Genomic DNA, 23,933 nt, shown 5'->3' with positions numbered 1-23,933 from the left:
TACTAATATCTTTCTATAGTGAGTATACATAATAAGTTAAAATGTATATATTTATTAAATATAGATATAATACCAGAACATGATTATTTCAGATGAGAAATCAAAATAAACCCATTTTTAAGTATCTTTTGGTCACTCCAAATTGATATTGCTCATAAAAAAATACACGGATTTTTCCCTGGGGGGGAAAAAAAATTAATTCCATAGCAATGTGGTTAAGGGACATGTTTTATTTCATAGCTTTCTGCAAGCAAAAATTGCTTTAATACAAAAATGAGTTCAATGATACAAGTGCTACTGTCCACTCAAGCAAAAGAAAACCTCACAGTTATATGGATGCACTTTATAACGATATTCTTACAGTATAATAGGTCTACCGTCCAGGACACCTCTGGCCTCACGTGAAGAAATGGCACAGAAAGGGTGCAAGGGTCCTGACCATCATAGCTCTCGTGGGTGCTTCCGAGTAACTTCCTGGGAGTTCTCTGTCAGATACAACTCACAGAACTGGGTGTGGATGTGTCTGTCTTTCTGCCCTCCAGCTTTTAGTTTACATTAAAATCATCTTGACATATTCCCTTGTGTGTGTCTTTCCCCATTTCGGAGTTTCCACAAAAGCGAGAAAAAGTCATGAGGTATCCTTAACGTCAGCTACCCATATAGGGCTGTGGCTTTAGAGGATGTGGACTTACCTGCAGGTACGGGAACTGATTTTAGTGTGTGCTCCCGACGTTACAGTGCAGAAATGTTAGTGCATGTTACACTCTACCTTCCCCTCACATAGAATGTGACTTTAACCCCAGAGTATCTGACAAAAAATTATACAGATAAAATAAAAAGACAAATACACAAATAAGGCCATCTGCAGAATTTTAAACTCACCTCTTGCAATATTTCACAATAATTTCTACATCATATTTTACATCTTTCAAAACTTAAATAATAAATGCTTAAGGAAGGGCCTTGGTGGAACCAATGGCACTATCTTTTTGAGGATTTGTCCAATTTGCTGGCCGGTGACTTCCTCTGGGGGGTAGGGATTTTAGAAGGCTTGGCTGTGGACGGCCGAGAGCTTGCTCGGGGCGAAGGTCTGTATGTTTGGGGGGCAGTCTCCACGTCTGAGCACACGGACTGGATTTCTGAAATGTCAAAGTCTGACGCATCACTGCCTCGGCGGCTGCTGGCCCTGCTACCAGCCTTGCTTCCTGCTCTGCTTCCTGGTCGGCTGGGAGTCTTCTTGGGATCTGGGGAGAAAGGGCAGAGATGGGTCACCCTTAAAGGGCAGAGATGGGTCCCATCTGCAAGAGGCTCCCGAAACGTCATGCCACCTTGAATCTCAGCGATTTCTCTTGACACCTTGTGGGCACTCAGAAAATACTGTGGGTTCATGGTTCTCTCCATTCCACAAGGGTAGGCAGCCCCCCTCTAAGCAGATGCAATATACAGAAAGCTGGACTTACTAACACAATTTAGGTTTGGGCTTAAAAGAGGATTCCATTCACTACAAACAGATATAAAGAACACAGCTCTAATGGACGGTTGTGCTTTCCCAAGTGTAGTGTGGATACCCAGACGCGTGCAGTGCAAACACGGAGCAAACTCTTAGGTGCAGGTTTGGCCCGAGGACAAGTAATTCCAAGCACATGGGAATTTAAAGGACTTGAAACTTTAAAGAAACTTCAGGCTCGCTGAGCACAGAACCCCAGGGGTTAGGCTCACTCTTCTGTGAGAACATGAGAAGCACTGGTGTCAGGCCCAGTCTGGGTGGGTTTCTCCACCCATCTGACATAGAGCCCAGTACGTTTTCCAAGCAGACAGAAGGACCAAGACTTTCCAGCTAAGAGGGGCAGGATACTATTGTAGTTTTCTTCTGTTCTCATGTCTCTCTGGCACTTTCCAAAAGGGGTTTTCTAGTCACCTACTCCCATGACTCATTTATCCCCTACCTTTGTTGGAGGACTGGGGCTACGTGTCATTTCAAAAGAACACAGCATCATGACAATTCATAATTTCTTCCTAATGAGGACAGGGGACTTCCATCTTCAGAGTGTACTTCAAAAGCCACTAAAGCAAGACATGCGCCCTGGCCAGTGGGGCCCAGTTGTTAGTACGTCAGCCTGTGCACCGAAGCGTCTCTGGTTTGATTGCAGGTCAAGGGCACATACCTCAGTTGTGGGTTCAATCCCAGGCCCTGGTCAGGGCATGTGTGGGAGGCAACCAATCCATGTGTCTCTCTCACTCATCTCTGTCTCTTTCTGTCTCTCTAAAAAAAAAACATCAATGGAAAAAATATCCTCAGGTGAGGATTTAAAAAAAAAGGCATGCACCATACTCACCAGCAAACTGTGTTCGGACTCTGGCAGCTGCAGTTGTTATCAAGCCACTGTCGTCCCCAGAGTGGAAGCCTTTCCCTGATAAATATCCTGGAAGTCGAAGCTTGCTTCCTTGTATTGGTGTTCCCTGTATTCAATCAGTGAAAGCACATTTCAAGATACTGCTCGAGTTCACCACCGACAACACTTTAAAGATGGCTGCAAACCCTCTGCTAGAACTCTTCAGCGAGGTAGGGGGTTCTCACTTGCTTGTCTCCACTAATTCCTTATTCTCTCCCTGAATTCAAAGGGAACCTTCCAAAGACAAGGAATCCATTTTGAAGAAGAAACACAAAAATGGAGATCCCCAAATGATGGTAAGGGGAAAAAAGACAAACTAAACTGTGAGTACGTTAGTATCTTCCAGTCTGTCAGTAAATAGTATGGAATTAAGAAATACTGAAGAAACGATGCTGATTGCATGGTACAGAGAGAAGAGATGGGGCTCTGAAAAATTGTGCTTGGATACTCTGCTACAGCCAACGCTTTTGGGAAACTAGGCAGAAATAAACCTACAGAAATAGAACAATAAGTAAACAAGTAAAGCCGAGATAGCCATCACTTAAACAAATTAACTGGAAAAAAAAGTGATGTTTTAGAACTTGGTAAAATGCCACTTCATTTTCTGGCTCCATGACCTTCTGTGGTCCTTACATACAAAATACTTAGGCAATGTTTGGGGATAATTCTTTTATAATTCTCATAGGAGTTCACAGAGATTGTCTAAAGCAATCAAAACTTTGAAATTTTATCATAAGCCTAAAGCAACTGCATTTTTTATAGATTACTACAATATTTTGAAAATTCTCTGAAAGTTAAAAAAAAAATAAACCAATTTCCTGAGAAGTGTAGGTATTGTCATATTCCTTGATGAACTCAAAGGGAGCTATTTGAAAGAAATGAATCCAAATGATGTGTGCATTAAAAAAATGAACTGTTTATTAAATAGTTATAAATGTTTAATAAAGCATATGTAAGACCTTTTGATACACCAGGGTTACAAATCTGTAATATTAACGTAATATTTGTAATTCATTTACATGTGTATCCATACATATATATTCTATACATATATTTTACATATGTATTCTATGCATATATATAAGTATAGAATTTATATATGACTTCAATACATATAATAGTTAGGTTTTCAAAATATTTTCAGACATATAACCACAATTAATCTTCCCACTCATCTAATCACAATTTTTTTTTACAAATGTGAAAAATGAGGGCTGAAGGAGGGAAGTGATTTGCCCAAGATCTGACATCTCTGATCTAGTTAAATTCCTAACTAAGAATATCTCAATTATCCATAAAAGAGTAAAGACCCACAATTATAAAGGTAGCAGAATTCATTACCACGGAAGACCCAAAGCGTTATTCTCAGAATGCCTTGGTTGTTTTGAATTGTTCTAAACCCTACCTTTAAAGCCCTTCTATAAAGGTACACTGTTGTTTTGTCTGTTTGTTTGTTTGTTGTTGTTTTTTTATCTGATGAGCCTACATGAAATAAAACAGTTTTCTTTTAGTCAAAATTAGCATGCTTAGACTTTGATTTGAGGAGTCTCTACTCTTTAAAATTTTGAACTAACATAGCAGCTCAAAATATTTAAAGCAAACATGTTGCTTGAGGTTCCTTGAACTGGTCTCAGTTTTTGCTACAATAGATCCATCATGAGTGACAGACACCTCTAGATGTTATGATACTACTGCTTCTCACTTAGGAGGAGGAGTGCAAATGAGGGGCTGGGGAATGAGGAGGAGTTGAAGAATGAGTTGTTTCTGCCCCATTTCTACCCCTATAATTAATGTTATTTCCATCTGAGGCATGAGGGAAACAACAGTTTCCCTGCCTAAGTTTTATTACTGATGTGAGGATTAAATAATAGACCAGAAAGTGTTATCAAAAGCATAAAGGGATTTCTAAAGCATATCACTTTCATACTTGGATTCTGGCCTTTAACCTGAAATACTTCCTTCAACTCAAAAGACATTATTTAGGGACTAGAGCTCCAGTGCACAAAATTCGTGCACGGGGAGGAGGATGGGGAGGAATCCCTCAGCTCGGCCTGCACCCTCTCCAATCTGGGACCCCTTGGGGGGATGTCTGAAACCGGCAGTTGGACATCCTTCTCACAATCCGGGATCGCTGGCTCTTAACTGCTCACCTGCCTACCTGCCTGATCGCCCCCTAACTGCTCCCCTGCCGGCCTGATTATCCCTAACCGCCTCTGCCTCAGCCCCCACCACTGTAGCTTTGTCCAGAAGGACGTCCGGAAGATGACCAATCTATCTGGTCTAATTAGCATATTACCCTTTTATTAGAATAGATTTCTCCCCCTAATGATTGTGGGTTTTTTCTAATCAAACATGTGCTTATTTGGTGCCTATGTTGGTCATTTTACAGAGAAGTTCCTTTAAAAGATATATGGTTGACTTTCACTTGAATGTAAAGGATCTAATCTTGGCAAATTTTGTATCACCTAAATATTGTATCCCCATATATCATGCCATATTAAAAAAGCTAGAGCTTGCTTGAATAATAATAGCCATTGAAGTCCAATAAAGATATGTACCTTTTGTAAATGACACATAATTGTTTGCCCCTGCTCTTATGTCTCACCCACCCAGTGTTTGGGGCAGAAATAAGTATAACAGACATTCAAAAAGACCTTGCCTATAGTGAACACTCAATGAAAATTATTTTAGTTAAGTGATTTCTCTTGCATATGACACTGCCTCTCACTCTCACCTAAAGGGGATTGGTTGCATTTCTTATCTCTAGAAGCAAAAGCATACCATCAGCTTTAAAAGAAACTTTACTTAAGTCTGGATATAATCTCTTGTACTTCACTCTCCCAAGAGACAAAATTAAAATTAAGTATAAGGTACAGAACCTGCAGGTGTGGCTATGTTAAACTGACATTATACAAGGAGAAAAATCTAAAATCTGTCTTTTCTGTTAACCTTTTACTTTCATATCTTCCAAGAACTGGTGGGTTGATATTTATTTTATACAAGTCTATTAAAAAGACATAGCAGTGCCCTAGCTGGTTTGGCTCAGTGGATAGAGCATTGGACTGGGAACTGGAAGGTCCCGGGTTCAATTCCAGTCAAGGGCACATGCTCGGGTTGCAGTTTCGATCCCCAGTAGGGGGTGTGCAGGAGGCAGCCGATCAATGATACTCTCTCATCGTTGATGTTTCTATCTCTCTCTCCCTCTCGCTTCCTCTCTGAAAGCAATAAAAATATATTTTTTTAAAAAAGACATAGCAGTAATCAAAAGTACATATATTAAGGGAGAGTTAAAGCAATGTTAGTGGGTGATAGTTTCAACGAAAGGCTGTTAGACTGAAATCTGGGGCCTTACGATACCTCTGCAGATGGCACGGAAAAGTCTGAGCACTCTGCTGGCTTACAAGGAGTTGACATTTTGCTGTTTGTCAACCATGGTTTACCATAATTGCGTGTTAAAGGATGGAGGATCTGTATGGAACAATGGCAAATCAAACGTAAAGGATAGCAGGTAAAACACAAAGCCACAGAAAGAGATACTCATAGCAAAGACTCACATTTCACAGTAAGAACAATAATAATTAAAAATACGTGGAAAGATCTGATGGCAAATCATACACAACCAAAAAAATGAATGAAGCTTCACAAAGAAAAACCAATCTGAAAGGTAACAAAAGCAGCTCCCAGTCTCTACAGGGGCCATAGGGAAAAAGCATATATTTAAAAAAATAAGAATCATCCTTCATTTGCCATATTGTGAGAAGGAACATAATGGAGAAAGCTCACAGATTCTAGGGTCCTACAACATTCAGAAGTATACTCAAGACACTGATTGCACGGGAGGAGGAATACATTTCCCACCCGAGTCCTACCTTGGGTGTGCTGGTGGCATGGACCTGCGGGGAGGCCGCCTGGACAGCCGGACTGGACACAGATGTTGATCGGTTGGGAGAAGCTCCACGCGATGAAGGCCGAGATCTTCGGCCGCGGGGTCGGAAAGCAGCCATACCCTGACTGGCACCGTCTGCTAAAATGAACTTCTCCCGAAGTTCCATGTTTGTCCTTCCTTTCGCTGGATCGCATAACACACAACGAGGCACACAAAACAGAAGAGGAAGGAAAACAAGAGGCGCTCAATCATTTATGGGAAGAACGACCACCTGGCGCCACCGATTACGCTGAGGATTTGAGGACATCTTTTTCCATGCCAACTCCAACTCAGCATAACAAAAAGGCGAATGCATTCCGTTACAATGCATTCCTTTTGGATACAAGTCAGTTTGGGAAAGAAAAGAAAAAGTGTGTTTATTCTAACACCAGACACCAGCCAGAATAACCACTATCAAAGAAAGAGTCAGCATGAAAATGGAAAGCTCATGCTAAAATATTGTTAATCCACCAGCTACTGATGCCCACATGGGTTCATGACCCTTTCTGCACACTGAGAGGACAAGCCAGTCAAGCAGGGACTGTGCCTTTTGCATGTACTGCTGAGGTAAGGAGAATGCCAGTATTTTAACTTTGGGATTAATCCAACAATAGAGTTACACAGAAGGACAGATGGCTTGTTAATTATGATGACGACACTGAAACTCAGTTTTTTCACTGGAATGAAGCAGCTAGTATTTTTATTTTATGCTTTGAAAAGCTCTCTTTTACCAACATGCAATAACAAACACCAGACCCAGGGATCCGGGAGGTCATCAGTGATGCCACACTCATACGAACACATGTGTGCACGGAGAACACTCCACGAGAACCCGATGCAGCGTGTTAGCATGTGCTTGATCACTTACACATCACCTACGCTTGCAACACACTGCAAGTGTGTGCAACGTTCAGACTTTACGTTTGGAAGCACCAGCTCAGTTGGATATGACGTAAGCCATACGCAATGGATGAAGCGTGTTATTTTAAAACAAATAATTAAAGCAGGAATGTAAAAGTAGGGAAGAGAAAAGGTAAGAGGGGAGAGGCAAGGAGAGGGGTTGCCAACCTATAGTAGGCTGAGTAGTAGTAATTGAAGAGTTTGATTCCGAATGTAACATTTTAGTCCCATGATGATGAACTAGAAAAAATGACACAGGAGATCAATCACATTAAAGAATACTGTTAGCAGGAAAAGAAACAAAGTACAGTCAGTAGTTGAATATGCAAAGGGGTGCTCAGGTCCGGCCTTTGGCACACATTTAGGAGAAAAGTTGCATCAGGAGAAGCACTCAAAGGTTTGACTCAATAAGAAAAATGTATTTAGAAGGCTTTGCACAGTCACACCAACTTTCCTAAGCAACCCAACAGAACACCGCACGTTCCAATCTCTTTGTTTCATAAAAGGAACTACATTACCTTAGGCTGCATTGTTTTCAAAATACGAAACAAAAAGGAAAATTGTGTAATTTTACACCTTTTGACTTGTAGACAGCAGAGCTCCTACGTATGGCTGTGTGATCATCCTACGGTGGCCTTGGCAGAGAGGCCTGCTGACCACAGAGGATCTCACCCACCACACCTGTGTCTTCAGTGGCAGCAAGGTAACCAGGAGCCCACTGGGGGAACCATGACCTCCCACCTGGTAGCCTGATAGTGCTGGCACCAACATTTGTTCTTGTTTGTTTAAAGGGATTAAAATGGGTTCAAGAAAAGCACAAAAGTCTTTTTTGTCTTTTTCAAAGAAAAATGGGCCTACTGATGAGTCCATGGGAGCTAACTAGAAACGGTAATCAAATGACCACTTGTAAGGTGAATCAATAAGGGATTCAAAAATTGACAACAGGATCTGGAAAATAAGAAAAATTAAAAGCTGATCCAGGGCTCTTAGGCTGGCAGACATGGCGAGAGCTATAGTTTATGTCTCTATTTTTAATGTTCTGCCACTTCAAAGTCAGAGTTGGGTTATCAGTTCTTGCTTTTTTAATCTTTAAGTACTGCTTTCGTCATCTCCACCATTGCATAAAAAATTTCATGTTTAAACTTTCACTAGCCAGTATCTTCAGTATCCATCACCTCAATTTCTTTCCCCTCCTATTTTGTTATTTAATGAGAGATGAATTCCTTCCCCTGGTTGGTGCAATTGCTCATTTTGAAAATTGCAGATGGGATCATCTCAGAAAGGAAATCTAGTATTTCTTGCCTCCAGTCCCATGTTTATCCAGAGAGTTCAAAAAGCAACAAGAAGAACATGGTTTAATGACTGCCACAAGTTCTCTGGACACTTCAGGCTGACAGACCAATGTGAAGCACTATTGTAAATAAATGACCAAAATTATACCTGAGCATGTTTTTGTTGCTAGAAACGAATACAAAATCAACATCCTTTTATGGTGTTATTATCTCAACAAAGGTATCTCCTTACCCCTGCAAGGATCGTTTTTCACCAAGAACTCATCCAGTGCCATCCACCCGCCTCCGACGCGAACCATCACGGTACTTCGCAGGATTCGGACCAGTCGCAGTTGCTGGGAGTCTCCAAACTGTGAAGATGAAGAAAGAAGACCCTCTAATTGTCACTACTCATTCTACACTGATGGGTAGTGTGTGATCTGCAGTAGCGTAAGCAACCAACTTTAACGTTTTGCTTAGTTCACAGCGATTAGTAAAATCTCAGAAAAAGGCGTGTGTAATGATCTGCGTTAGGCTGCTGCATGCTGATTTAGCCCAAAGGAAGTAGTTTGAAAAAAAGATAACAAAGGTTATCAAGTAGAATATGGAAGATTTCTTCTAAAAATGATTTTTCTTTCTTATGACAGATACATTAGTAAAGTGGTGATTGAAACATGTTTCTAGAAATCAAACAGCCATGAAAATAAGCACGGGCCCACTTGCCCAGGGTTTATACAAAGCAAGATGATCCTAAAGAAGATGTAGTAAACTCTGATTCTTCTTCATTAAAACCTCCTCTTACGCTAAAACTTTGTCATTGAAATCTGTGGGAGAAATCTTCATAAACTCATAAGGTGATAAAGTAGTAAATGAACGTAACCAATAAATATTTCACAGTCAAATAAAATTTCTGCATCGCTAATAACCTGGTAAACCCATTTGTTAAAGACTGGACGAATGTGCCATTTTATATTACTGTAACATTAGAACAGTCACTGGCACATTAATGATACAGCTTTCAAATCTAAAAGACTTTCTCTTCAAACTGTTTGTACCATAACTGCTGACTGTAATAAGCAGTCATCTTTGTCTTGCCCTTTCCACGGATCTCCAATCACTTGGATATGCTATAAATTCTGCAAGTCCTGAATACATGTCTAGACTACACGTAGTTTCTGATCACAAGGTTGATTTGTTTTGAAAGCCCATGAGAAATAATTTTAAACTTTTAAATCATTTCTAATAGGCTCATATCCAACTTATAAAAAGCACCATATTGAATTTCACGGCTGCCAACCCAGCAGATACCATAGCAAAATGAACAGTCAATTAAACATACGTAGCTTATTTTTTTTTTAAGGCAGGTAAAATACAATTGCGACTTTGACTATTTGCCTAGCCTCATGATGGATAAACAGAAAATTTTAAGTAGAAACAATCTGCTACCCTTCAATATGCTGAACCACTGAGTTTCAGGAAGTGAACCCTAAAACAAAGCCAACCATTCAAGACCCTGAAACTCAGAAGGACCTCAGAGGCATGTAAAATGCACCAGCAGGAACTCATGCGCTTTACATCAACCCTTTTTATATTGCAAATTCTAAGTCAATTTTTAAGCCTTGAGATTTAACTTTTCTATCATTGAACCTATTCCTATAATGTACTTGAAGTGTAAAAAATAAAAAAATATATATATACTTATTTTGTTAGGAAAAAAATCTGGTGCTGCTGATAAGCAAAGGGAAAGGAGGGGATTGAAAGAAAATTACCCTTAAGTAACCAGATAATTAGACCAGACATTTTTGGTCCAGGATTACATTCAAAACAAAAGTTTTAAGGAACTGCCTGAAGTACTTTACACATGTGAAATTTCAATTTTAATAAACAGATGATTTTAAATTTTAATTTGAGAAGACATTATCTAACATTGTCTTCAGAATTTCCTTAATTCTCCCAAGAGCCAAATTATGAGACAAGAAAAAATAGACTAATGCTGTTCTTTGTGCTTTCAATGAAAGAAAACCTTTTGAGGTATTTAATCCTTTCTGCAAATAAATGATGCTATCTTAATTGCTACTCCAAATAACAAGAATAGAAACTAAATTTTTATGTATTATAACATATAGAAGTTTTAAAAACCTCTATTCAAATTAACTAAACATTTCTATTTGAAACGATTATGTGATTGAATAAGTGGGGATCGTAGATAATTTGAAGTTTAAGATGTAATACGGGCTTAAAACTACGAGGCAGAGTAATAACTAATATGATATGGTCAGGTACTATAGCACCGCTCTTTCCAAAAGCACATAGTAAAAAAACATCCTCCTTGTTTCAATCAAAACATGATTGCTCTTGTCTTTAGTTCTAAAATTCTTATGTGCAGTACCACTACACAGTTTATATACTGACTTAAATGTGAGGTCAAAATGGCATAAATTGTGACTAAGATTTTATAAGTTACAAGAGATACATTTTCTCAAAAGGAATTACAACATTCAAAACCTCCAGGGTTAAAATTTCTACTCATAGGATGCAAAGTTCTAAATTGATTTAGGACAAATGGACAATATGTGCTTTGGAGAGGACACATTATTTGTGGCTGAGTGCCGCTGAGGCCTCTCCATACCCTGTCTTTGTGTCTCTGCCTGATGCTGATCCTTCTCTAGCCACTGTGAACCACACATCCTCAGTGGTAAACACCAACGAAGCTGTGTAGAAATGTGTGTTCCATGAGTACTGGCATAAACCCTATGCTAATAGTATTATCAACAATGGGAACTGAAAATGGCATTTGTAACACTGTAACCAGCCAAGCCACAATTCATTATCTGGTTTGCTTAAAAGTAATCTCCTCATTTGAGACACAAGGCAAAAAGGGATCCTGGATCAAGGACCCTTATAGCATTTACAGAACCACCACGCCAACCAACAATGTAGTAGCTAGGGGGGCAGCATGGGAAAGATTGGCCATGGCAAGCTTTAATGACTATGAATTAAAGTTTAAAAAAAATCATTGGGAACTTGCGAATACATTCCACTGAATTATACCTGATTTCCCAGGAAGAACTGATAAAAAAATGAAAAATGGAAGAAAGATATAATTAGTTCAACAGGAAACTTTCTATATGGCTCTAGAATACACACACTCTCACACTCAGGGCTTCTGGATATAGCATCTAGTTTAGAGATGTGCAGGTATCCAACTTCAAACCCAATAATCAGAAAATTCCCTATGTAAATTTCCTGAAAATCTTTGGGTTTCAAATTTAAACTAAAAATTCAAATACTTAGATGAATATTTTTCAATATGTAAATATAAAAATAAAAATAAATAATGTTTCATTTGTAAGTAATATACCGTATTAGGGGATACCTGGCACATTTTCTATCTAGCTACTACATTCCAAAAATGAGAAAGAGTGATGAAGTCACATTGGTCTTCAAGTAATTGTTTTCAGGAAGGTGAACCAAGTAATTGAGATTCTGAATAAAAGGGTATACTACCATACAAGTGGAAAACATTGCCTCTTTTTCATTTTATAAAAATTAGACATTTTTAATTTTGTTGTTCTGGCCTGGAATAGCTTTATTATTGAAAAGATGAAAACTTACCTGTAATCATATAAAATAGGTTATCTATATATATAGAAGCCTAAGCAACCATTCCACAGGTCGCTATGATGTGCACTGACCACCAGGGGGCAGACGCTCAACACAGGAGCTGCCCCCTGGTGGTCAATGAGCTCCCACAGCGGGAGCACCACTCAGCTGACCAACAGGTGCCAGACGCCTGGCTCATGGCTGGTGAGTGCAGCTGCGGCCATGTGAGCCTCTCCCACGGACACTCCCCCTGCGCGCCCCTCCCCCATCCAGACTAGGACCGGGATCGGGACTGGCATCAGGAATGAATGGGCACGAACCCACAGCTGCTTGTTGGTCATGGGCGCACCAGCATTGCCCTAGGACGGGTGTGCAGAGACCACAGTGGAGTGGCAGCGAGCCTACTGAGCGGAGGTGGTGGCGGGCGCGGTGGGGCCGGGATGAGCAGGAGCGGTGTGGCACCGGGCCTAGGCTCGGGCTCCTCCCCAGCTGCCTGCCGCTTCGCACACTACTCCATCCCTTGGGGGATGTTGGACTGCTAGTTTCGGCCCAATCCCTGCAGGTCACACCAAGAGACCCCACGGGTGCACGAATCCATGCACCGGGCCTTTAGTAAAGTCATATGAAGCAATATAAATATAAGTAATGTGTTTTTCTGCAAATATTTTTCTTCTTAAAGGGAACGTACATGTTAAAGGTACGTCCATATATAGAAAATGCATGCTATTTTTATGTAATTTAAAATGATGAGAGTTAGAAAGTCATACACCATTCAATTTTTATATGAGGTAAAAATAAATAATTAGCACTCCTAGAAAACAATGCAGATCAAATTACAAACAAATTTTGAGTTTTATGCTTTAAAAGAACTATAAAGTTACTTTGAAAACTTACCCTGTATTTGTTGTCTCCAATCTGTTCAACTTGAAATCGTTTTGCACATTTACACTTAGCTACCTGCCTCGTCACCTGCCAAAAACAATAATGAGATATCCACTTTAATGTTATTATTACATAATGAATTCGCAATACCCTGACCAACTGCTAAACATGGAAATAAATAAAAGGGCTGCATGAACTGTGCATGAGATCTGGCAGAACACACTGTGCAGTCATGTTGCTGCAAGAAGTGGGAAGATAGTGAGTACCTCATCTTCGATTTTGTCAGCATCGGTGACAGGTTTGTATGCATCCTTATTTGGGTGAAGGGCGGCTACAAATTCATAGTAGTCAATGTAGCCATCGCCGTCTCTGTCGAAGATGTCTGCGACTGCGCTCATCTCCAGGCGGCTGGTAGGGAACTCTACATATTTTCAAAACAACAGCAAGTAGTGTTACTTACTTGACAAGGTTGTAAGACATTTACAATGTACATTGTAATCATTTGATATTTGTATATATCAGGGAAAGAATTCCTCTATCTAGTTAACTAACATATCTATTGCCTCACATATGTATTTATCTTTTATGTGTGTGTGAGAGAGCATTTAAGGACCACTCTCAGTTATACAATACAGTGTTTTCAACTATAGTCACCATGTCATACATGAGGTCCTCAGGCCTTATTCATCTTAGAGCTGAAAGTTTGCATCCTTTTACCAACCTCTTCCCATTCCCCCAGAACCTGCCAACCACTCTTCTCTGTTTCTATGAGGTTGACTCTTTAGATTCCACATATAAGTGATAGTTAAGATATTCGCAGTATAAGCCACACGATATTCCCAATTAAACTTTATAAGACCTGCTACTTACTATAACGTTTTATAAAAAGACGTCTTTAAAAAAATAGTAGGTAGTATAACTTAATTCCACCTTAAGACATTCTCAGTTGTACATTTTAATTTTAATGTGGTTGATTAAATTATCAGGGTCATAAAATATATTAAAATATTTTTAAAAAATTGATTTATATAATAACAAACGAAATCACTATACACACACACACACACACACACATATATGATCTAAATTTATCTTTAATTACTACTAGGGTGAATCATTTGAAATTGCTATTTTTCTAGGTTGATAACTATTCAATATTAGCAAATTTCAAATGTTTCAACTACCACTTTGCTTAAGGAATAATTTATATGCAATTTACTTTAAGAATGACTTCCAGTAATATGTGCCAGAGCTATCATATACACATGACCAGACCATCAAACAAGAGGATGATGTGTACCTGCCAACGTTTATATGAAAGAGTTCTAATTCCTACTAGTGATAATGTTAGCTCAGAATGTCAATCAGAAACAAAAGGAAGAGAGACTGGCTTGCTGATTTCCATTATGCCAGGCAACACAAACAATCTAAGAATCACATTTTATTAACTTTATTATACTAATGAGGACACAGCTTCAGTGGTGTGAGGAAACACAATTAGTTAAGGGTGTCTGACTCCAAAGCCATAAATTTTACCAAAGGCACTTTTTTTTTTGAGAGTGGTGACCTCATAGCCAAGTTTAAAGGTGAAGCTTTATCAGTAACACGAGTTTACTGGCCCCACAATTTTAAACTGTGCTTGTTTTCTTTAAAAATTATATCCATTTCAGTCACTTCTCTTGGGACTTACTTGAGGAAAGAATGCCATCAATAAATTCTTGCCGGGTTATTTTCCCATCCTGGTCTTTATCAATTCTCCTGAAGAAGTCCATCACCCGAGATTTCTTGTGGTTCATCCATCGCATGTATTTTTTGCGCCAGATATCAAAATCAAAGTTAGCAAATTCCCTCAGCTGAAAAGGGCAGAAGATATTTTGGTGGAGTTAATGCTCAAGCTATCGCTTATATGAAGGAAGTTATTTTTAATGAGCCTCTAGGTAATACAGGTATCTTTCCCACTTCAAAGAAAGGTATAACCTAACAAAGGAGACACAGAAAAAAATTTTTTTTCTGTAAAGTGTATTACTGTCACTGTGGTCATTCTGGCTTTTCTTTACAAATACAGGGGAAAATCAAACTCCCAAAAAAAGTCAAACTGAAAATTCCTGACAGTGCCAAAGTCACGCCACGGGTAAGTTCTGTGCCCACTGGGCAGCAGGCCCAGCTCAGCAGCACAACTCACTGTCTGCAACTGGCACTCCCCTAGACTGCTAACAATGGCCCAGTTTCACAATCTGAAACCCTAACTCTCAGATCAAAGAATGACTATAAGGAAAATATCTGAATTATAAATGGTTATATTTGCTAGTTAATACCACCAAGCAAACATATGTCAAGCTAGATCTTGTGTGGTTTTTTTTTTTAAATCCTCACCATTGATGAGTTGCCTCCCGTAGCGATCGAACCTGCAACCTTTTGGTGCAGGGGGCGATGCTCCAACCAACAGAGTCACCCAGTCAGGGCTAGATCTTTTCTTGAGTCAGTTTCTGATTATGTTGAAACATATTATTTTTTCACTTTATTGCTTCCCTAAGTCCCAGTTCCATATATCACATTTCTCCCCCAACATAAATGTACATACTCGTGGTATTAATTTTAGAAGTAATATACACACTCAAATAGCAAGAGTTTGCTTAAGTATTATCAGGAAAGTTGAAAAATCAAGACGTTGGCAATGTGTCCCAGTAAACAGAGCAAATGACAATACAGTGCGGAATGTACATGCGAGGTTCTCACCTCCTCTAGTCTGTCCAAGGCGTCATTAAGCTTCCTTCTCCTTTCCAATGCGAGGAGCCAGACTTGCTGCCATTTGCTCACCAGTAAGTTGACCCTGGGATTCTTGGTTTCAATTTGTGTCTGTGACCCAGAGGGATATAAGCTGGAGGCTGGGAAGCGTTTTCCTGTTAAAATAAAACTTGAGTTAGGACGGCAGTTTCCAGGCTTCTGAAATAGGATAAGGTTTGGCCTTTATTTGTTCCTAGCTAAGGCTGAATCAACTTCATTCTTGGGTAGCACAGCGAGAAATACCCTGTTTAGATGATGCCTAATATCAATGGCAGGTGCATTTAAGTATTGGAAAGATCTCTCAATAAATGTATGCTTAAGACAGTTTTGAGCTTCAAACTCATGCCATTTCAATGAGAATGAAGTACGTTGTGACCCTTTTCTTGGTTAAGGCATCTCTTTGTTAAGGCATGATAACAGAAATCTCCCAGGGTAGTGAGAATAGTCAGAATCAGTTACATAAACCTAGTTGCCCTTCGCAGAGAATAAGGCTGAAAGCAGGACAGGTGAGGGCAAATGAGGGCAAGAGATACTGGGCATCCATTAGAGTCAGAGCGAGATACTGAACAATTCCAATCCAATGTGGAAGTAGGACACTAGCTTTCACCCAAGTCCGTTTCCCACTGACACTGTGTTTCCCATGTGGTCTCACACACAACTTGCCGCCTCACTAAAGTTTTCTCCCTCTTTCTGGCTATTTTTCACCAATGTCTACAACTTCACAGAACAATTTTCTCAACACATTTTCCTCACTAAATAGTTAACTGTGGCTTAGAAAAATTACTGTGGCTTCAGGTCATATAGGAAGTTGCTGTCCATCTGGGATTTGCCCAGAATTCCTAACTCCCATAGGGCTTTACACATGTCAGAATATCAATAGCTAATATTTATGGAGCATTTAACTATCTGCCAGAAAGTATGCTAAGCACTTCAGGAACATTAGCTCATTTAATCCTCACCACAGTCCAATGAGGTTATAATTATCCCCTTTTACAGATGAAAACACTGAGGCTAACAGAGAGAACTCAGTAACTTGTCGAAGGTTACATTTCCCAGTTGCTGAGTGATGAGGACAGCTAAGGAGTCTGTCTCCAGAGTTCTTTACCACTTTGTTGCTTTGCCTCCTTGTGCAACACAGTAACTACAATAGATCTGAAACCATTTTTTTAAATCATAGCACCATTCAGAAATATACATATGGATGATATAAATTGTTCTTTTTAAAAATATTCTCCAAGCTAGCTATTATTTTTTTTAATGTTACTTCATTGGGTCAAGGTAGCCTGCAGTCATACAAACATGGGCAAAATCTATCAGATTGCTGGTCACTACTGAACAGATAAGTCAGGAACTTTATCCAGGTCATGGCCATTTCTGTTCCATTCCACTCTAAGGTTATTTCTATTGAAAGGGCGAGGACTATGCCCTCCATCTTACCCTGGGTCCTCCATTTTTGGGCAGCCGTGTGCTCGGCAAGGCTTCTTCCCAGAAGCCCAAGCCTCTGCTAGCCACACCCAGGATTTCTTTAAACTAACCAATGACAATCAAGGGAAGTGCGCACCATAGATATGACCACATCCTGTGTAACGAGACACCGACTTGCGCCTGGCCAATAGGCAGGGCCCATAGTTCCCTCTCCTCCCCTTACTCCACCCCCCTATAAAACTCCTCTTCCCACTGGGCTAGCCCTCTCTTTGCCACTTGCCGCTGCGTCGGTAAAGAGGGTAGGGGAGCCAAACCCGGGTTTGAATAAAAGACTCTGCTTTTGCATCAGACTCGGCTGGCTCCCTGGTGTGGTCTTTTGGGGATCCTGAAATCTGGGCATAACACTAACAGAAGCAAAACGAGACAATTCAAAGGGGCTGATGATTTCTGTTCTTCTTGCAAACTTTTCAGTTTCTTCTAGCTAATTGAAAAGATAGACTTCAAGCCAATGAACTTGTACATTCTGACCTGGACGTGTCTTTTTCTTTATTTTAAAATAAGTGGCTATGAAATTTGAGCCCAAGTATTCTTTGAAGAAAACCTTTTAGAACAGAGAGCTCCTATAGAATCACCAATTGCTCCAAAACTTCAAACAATAAACCAAAACAAAAGAAAAAGCCAACTTCCTTGCTTCACCATTGTCATTTTAAAGAACTTGGCCACGGCTTACTTCCTGCTCGCCCCTTATCCAAGACGGGAATGTGGGACTGCAACGAGGAAGGATCAGCTGCTCTCCTCTTGTAGGTTTTAGTAACTTTATCTACATCAGGCTGTTTTCTGGTCATTTCCTCCATGAAGGTCTGAAATGCAAGAATTTATATCAATTAAATACAAGTATGCCAGAGAAAGCCACCTTTAGAAATGAACTAAAAACAACAGGATAAAAGGACCACTCTATTATTTCTGAAAAACAAATAGATCATCGTGTTTTATCTTTAGGGGGGCTGGAGGGAATAGGAGAACTAAACCATCATGACATAGCATTTACTCATTCCTAAAGACTATAAAATGTTATAGCTGCTAAGTAATTCCAGTATTACAAAAGCAGTTGGTTGTCATTTGAAAACCACACATGGGAGCGGCTGTGTGAATAGCGTAACCTGTGTGTGCACCAGCCAGAATCAAGTGTCCACGCTCTTCAAAGGATCTTAAAGTGAGCATTTGTCTGCAAAGGAACTAGTTCACTGGGGTGGCCCCTAAGACTCTTCCGTGGCACACTTCACCTATATATTTAAGATGGCTGTGATATACAGTGACAAAAAGCATCCACATTAAATGGGGATATGTTTAAATATTTCTGTCAATGAGTATGCTTTGCCAAGGAGGGTAAACATTATTCAGGTTAAAGTTAATATTTAAAAGGTCTGACTATCTTGCCATTTCTTACCTTGTCTCCTTAGGCTTATTATTTGTGTTGACTATATTGTCAGTGTTATATATATAATTATTATTATATGCATTCCTCTATCTGGACTATGCAGCAAAGGCAGAGGCTGCAGTGAAAAAGGATGGGGAAAGGAGGAGGCAGATGACCGTGAAAAGTGACACATTTCTGGAATATTTGTTACACTAGAGAATTCTGATCACTTTAATGCCTTTGATCACAGAGAATATGGCCTGAGACAGTGCAGGGCCATGACAGACACCAACACCTTATCTTTTTATTAAAATAATAATGGCAATGTTCACTGCTTAACCAGCTAAGCCGACACAACGTTTCTCTTTGTAAATGTAAATTAAACTAACAAGCAAACAGATCAAGGTTAGTGTTTTGCCCATCATTTCAGAGTTTAAAACAGGCAGGATATACAGGAGAAATGACTTTTTAAAATATGTATTTTTTATTGATTTCAGAGAGGGAGAGACAGAAACATCAATGATGAGAGGGAATCACTGATTGGCTGACTCCTGCACGCCCCCTACTGGGGATAGAGCCTGCAACCTGAGCATGTGCCCTTGACCAGAATCGAACCTGGGACCCTTCAGTCTGCAGGCTGACACTCTATCCACTGAGCAAAACCAGCTGGGGCAAGAAATGATTTTTTTGAGTAAGATGATATAGCTGCATATTTGGAGTTCTGACGGTGGACATCTCGGGAGATGTTCACAGCAGCAGATAGTAGAAAATGCAAACATGGAGCAATGAAACCAGGAAGGGTGAGATCAGAGAAAGAGGGAGAGGGGGATAAGGGGAGAGGGAGAGAGGGAGAGAGGGAGAGAGGGAGAGAGGGAGAGAGGGAGAGAGGGGGAAAGAGATGAATGGAGTATAGAACTGCCACTTAGAATGTGAGAGGCAGGGGGGCAGGGGTGGAGCCAATCTGAGACAGTGCCCATGAGTGTAACTTCATAGAGGCCAAAAAGGAAAGAGTTTTGGGAAGATAACAGATAAAGAGGAGAGACCGTCAAAGTTCAGTTATCTGTGAGAAGTTTTAAGGCAGTGGTAGAATTAGAAACCCAGTTGGAAGGAGCTGAGGAGTGTGTTTGAGGAATGGACGTGAAGGTACAAAGCAATCTTTTGAGCACTACAGCAGTGAAAGAAAGAAAATACCCGAGAAGACAGGGGGTAGGATGGCATTTACTTTACCTGGTGTTCTGCAATGAGGGCCTTCACCTCTTCAATTTCCTGGGGGATGGCTTCTTTGTCCTTATCACTAAGCGTGGTTTCAGCCCACTGCAGCCAAGTCAGCAAAGCTTCCAGCAACTCCTGTTTGGCAATGAGCCCAGCCAGAGCACTTGCTAGTCTCTGCTGATGCTGCTTTGCCCAGGCCAGCACCTGGCGGAGAAATAGAAATTTCCCTGAATTTCTTCCATCTTAGTGAATGATTTAATAATTTCAATGTGAACTAGGATCATCCTGGGCTGGAAGTCTTTCTAGATCCCATCAGTGGTACCAAGACCCAGCTCGGGGATGTTTGTCACCTTCAGAAGTTTAGAGATGTGCCTCAATCACCCAGACTTCTCTTTGCTTTCTAACTCACGTTCAAATATGCATTCTCCGAAGGACCAAGTATGCCTACTCCATGTCGAACAGAGTAGAAATAAAAATAGCTAAGATCTTAAAGAATTAATGTGCTTCATGTATGAAATTCATTCCACATGCATATACTACTCTGAAATACTATCCAACCCCTGGGTTATTTAACAGACACAATGTGGAAGCGAGACCAGAAGTAAGTTACACAGCGAAGAAGCAAGTATTTGCCTTTTCGTGTTTCAGGGACATGGCTGCAAAATGCCCTTCACTGTTTAAAGAAAAGTGGATTGCAGGGACGGGTGATGCTCACAGGAAAGGCATGTGACAGACATCTCTCTCTGCAGAGGCCTCATGTGCCCATGGCCATTGAGTGCATCTTAAAAGCTGAAGTTTCCACACCTCCTGCCTGACTGTCAGAGCTACCACTGCTCTGAAGATGGCTGGAGCCACACTGACCTCCTCAAACCTGGCCCGGATGATGGTTATCCAGTGCTTGATGGTGGTGATGGAGTCAGGGTGGCAGATGGCCAGGACGGCATCCCCCATACTGGTCGCTTTATTGAGGGCAGCTCGTTTTTCCTCCAGTTTCTTCATGAATTCCTGCAGCAGAAGCGAAGGCTTCAATTAGCTGTTGGCATGGCTGAGAACAAAACTCCGGTGACAGTCATCTGACTGTCAGAGCACAACTGGTTTATTCACAGCTGGGAATGATCCACTAATTGGGGCATTAAGGGAGGAGAAGGCACAAAAATAGGAAATAAAGTAGTTTCTAATACATATTTTAAACTACAGTTATAGGATAGTATCTCATGCTTTACATGATACATTTTTAATGTATAAATACATTACACAAGATATACTCTCTCCTGATTTTGGAGATATTATAATTATAGTATTAATGGAGAGTAGGGTTGGGGGAGACAATAATACCAGAGATAGAAATAATACTGATTGAAAAAAAAACACAAACACCTAACAAATAATACAGGGGGTTAGTAGTTAAAATACCATTAACCACATCAGGAAAAATAGGAATATGTACCAAAAAGAGGTGCCAAGAAAGAGAGAATTCTGGGAAAGGAGCTAGAAAAGTTGAGGGTGTGGGAGAGATGGCACAAATATCCAACCAGGATGGAGTGAGAGGGAGGCTGGAGTGAGTGGGCCAGACAGCAGGCCTGCAGTGTAAAAGCTGTCCCTCTCTTCCGTGGCCAGTAGGAACCACTCTCTGCCCCAGCAGCATAGATGAGCCACAAAAGGTCCAAGGAAAGGGTTTCCAATCAACTATTTTATAAATGCCTCACATATGTAACTACTTTCTGTCATCAGAACTGTGTCCATAGATACATGAACCAGAGAACTCTGCAAGTGTGTTTTAAAAAACGAGGACCGTTACCCTAAAACAGGTGACAAGCTTCCAAAACCACACACTGAATTTCAAGCATCCACAGATACCTCAATCTATCTGGACCCTCATGCTTAGAAGGATTCCTTGATCACATTGTCAAGAAGTGCCAGAGGCTGCAGACACAGCAGACACCCATACCCTGTGACTAGGGTGATCATCTGAAAACATAGGTGTTTACTATAAAGTCTAGTGACCTTTTGTTCTGAAGCTCCAAGAAGCAGCTCTGTCATATGCCTCCTACTTGAGCATCTGGCTGTGCTGACATAATTTGTTTACATCCATATCTTCTAGATGTTAAGGTCCACAAGATCAAAGATTCAATTTTGTGTTTCTGTGATTGAATAAGTGCTTTCCAACCTTTTATGCACACATTTTTACTTCTGTGGGTTCAAGGTTCAATTAACAATTGACCTACTTTTTAAAATATCATGACCTACCTCTAAATATATTCTAATTTCCCCCAATATATATCCTCTTAAATGAAAGGAAGAAAAACTTGACTAGGAAGAGAAATTCAGAGGTTAGCAACAGCTGTACTTTGCAGAGGACAGTTGACGTGATCATGTACTTTTAGTCCCTCCTACACCTACAAGAGCCTGGCCCTGCCCAAATGCTGGGGACTGGGCTGTCAACTCCCTGTTGTATTCCGAGCTCTTCCAATCTTGCCCGAGTGCCACTTTAGTGTGTGCTCATGTGGGAACATTCGCCATTGTTAGGAATTGATTTATACTAACAAGGCTCTAGTCCTGGGGCTGAGAAATTAAATATTCTGTTTCTCTTCTATCAGCGAGTGTGTGAAGGGAAGCAGAGGAAATGAAAAAGAATGTACAATGTCCCTGCAATTAGGTAATGTCCATTACTAAGAGGCCCTTTAAAAAAACTGCATGTTATTTAAATAACTTATGCTATTTAAAAATATTTAAAGATAATTACAGTAAGTCCTCATTTAACATGGTCGATAGGTTCTGTGACTGTAAGCAAAACAACACAACAAAGCCAATTTTATCATAGGCTAATTGATATGAACAAGAATTAAAGTCCTATCCCCTCTCATCAATATTATAATGAAATGATATTATTGGAGGAGCTACAATTTTTGTAAAAAGCCATGACTTCTGCTCTGGATACCTGCCTCCTGGTGTTCCTGGGGGTGCCCTGGTCCTGCTGTGAGAGTGGTGAGACCGCAAGTGGACTCCTTTCCAAAGGGTGATGGATATGAACCTGGGCTTCAAGGGGCTACTCTGAGACCCAGGCCTATGTATGTTAGAGTAACTCAGTGCTGGCTGATGGTCAGCCTACGGTAACATAAATTACATTTTCAAAACATTGAACTGAATAAAATAGTCACAGTAAATTTGATGTAATTTTCCTACTCTTACCTGATTTCTTACATTCTAGCTTCAACTTTAAATGGTGTGGGTAGCATTTTATTCCTCCAGATAATGTCATACAAACTCATGTCACTTTTATTAATGACAAGGCAATATTTCATTGCTATAGGTTACACCATGCATCATTGAGAGAGCATAGTAATTAAAATAAAAAGTCTCCATAGATGATGTAACCCATGCTACACTGGAGTTAATGATGTATTTCTAATTTGACCTTGAAAGACGAGGTTACTCAGTGGTTAAACAGATCCTTTAAAGATAACAGGAATCCTGATATCAATATAACATTGAGTGCTACATTACAAATTCTTGGTAGAGTCAAAGGTTAAAAAAACCTCAAACATCTGTTAAGAGCTATCTGAACCACTCTCTTAAGGATTTTGCTAGTTCTACCCATTATCACAGGAAGATCTTAATCTGAACCTCAATGGCCAGATTTTTACTTAACTATTTAATAATATGTCTACTTATATAATTCCTTTATCAACTTATAATTTATCCTAGAGTTACTTCTCAAAAGAATTTAAGGTGGCTCTTTATTAAAAACAGAATTGTCAGAGGCTTAAAAATGAAATTTGAAGACCAATTATTAAATTACTTGCTTGTTTTGAAAGTCAAAATTATTAATGTACAATTCTAATGGTATAATTATGCCAAACTGCTCATTAAGGAAACTTCATCTTTGAAATGCACATAAAAGTGCAACAAAATTGACCAGTTTTGGTCAGACGCCAAATAACCCCCTAGAAAAATCAATAAACTTCCTAAAGATAGAAAATCAAGTGACTAATTTTAGAATAACAACCTTCTTTATGAAGGAAACATAAAAGGATAGCTACACATACCTGTGTATAGGTGCATGGGACACACCTCTGCAAGTATGGAGGACACAGGTGAAGTCTCAAATGTACTAGGTCTTT

At 40.0% G+C, this 23,933-nt stretch overlaps 1 protein-coding gene across 20 annotated transcripts in view; it reads right to left on the bottom strand.

The window, feature by feature from the left end:
* Positions 1-210: 210 nt before the first annotated feature.
* DST (dystonin) overlaps positions 211-23,933 on the bottom strand; it is a 432,285-nt gene continuing 408,562 nt past the window's right edge. For 8 of the 20 annotated variants that reach the window (XM_070418341.1, XM_070418347.1, XM_070418342.1 and 5 more), the window contains 14 exons: positions 20,674-20,817; positions 19,828-20,016; positions 17,914-18,043; positions 15,711-15,874; positions 14,665-14,827; positions 13,241-13,395; positions 12,987-13,061; positions 11,541-11,558; positions 8,743-8,860; positions 7,387-7,458; positions 6,263-6,462; positions 5,751-5,861; positions 2,337-2,460; positions 211-1,244 (listed from right to left, as the gene is read on the bottom strand). In XM_070418341.1, the coding sequence (XP_070274442.1) occupies positions 982-1,244; positions 2,337-2,460; positions 5,751-5,861; positions 6,263-6,462; positions 7,387-7,458; positions 8,743-8,860; positions 11,541-11,558; positions 12,987-13,061; positions 13,241-13,395; positions 14,665-14,827; positions 15,711-15,874; positions 17,914-18,043; positions 19,828-20,016; positions 20,674-20,817 (1,926 nt within the window). In that variant the 3' untranslated portion in view covers positions 211-981. The remainder of the gene's footprint in view (positions 1,245-2,336; positions 2,461-5,750; positions 5,862-6,262; positions 6,463-7,386; positions 7,459-8,742; positions 8,861-11,540; positions 11,559-12,986; positions 13,062-13,240; positions 13,396-14,664; positions 14,828-15,710; positions 15,875-17,913; positions 18,044-19,827; positions 20,017-20,673; positions 20,818-23,933) is intronic. The other 12 variants (XM_070418345.1, XM_070418349.1, XM_070418355.1 and 9 more) reach the window with 3 other exon arrangements.

Source organism: Myotis yumanensis, unplaced genomic scaffold (genome assembly GCF_028538775.1).
Source record: "Myotis yumanensis isolate MYYU_CA2020_CCGP unplaced genomic scaffold, mMyoYum1.0.hap1 SCAF_6, whole genome shotgun sequence".
Lineage (NCBI taxonomy): Eukaryota > Metazoa > Chordata > Mammalia > Chiroptera > Vespertilionidae > Myotis > Myotis yumanensis.
Note: the sequence above shows the minus strand (reverse complement) of the source record. Positions and strands in the feature narration are given on the sequence as shown.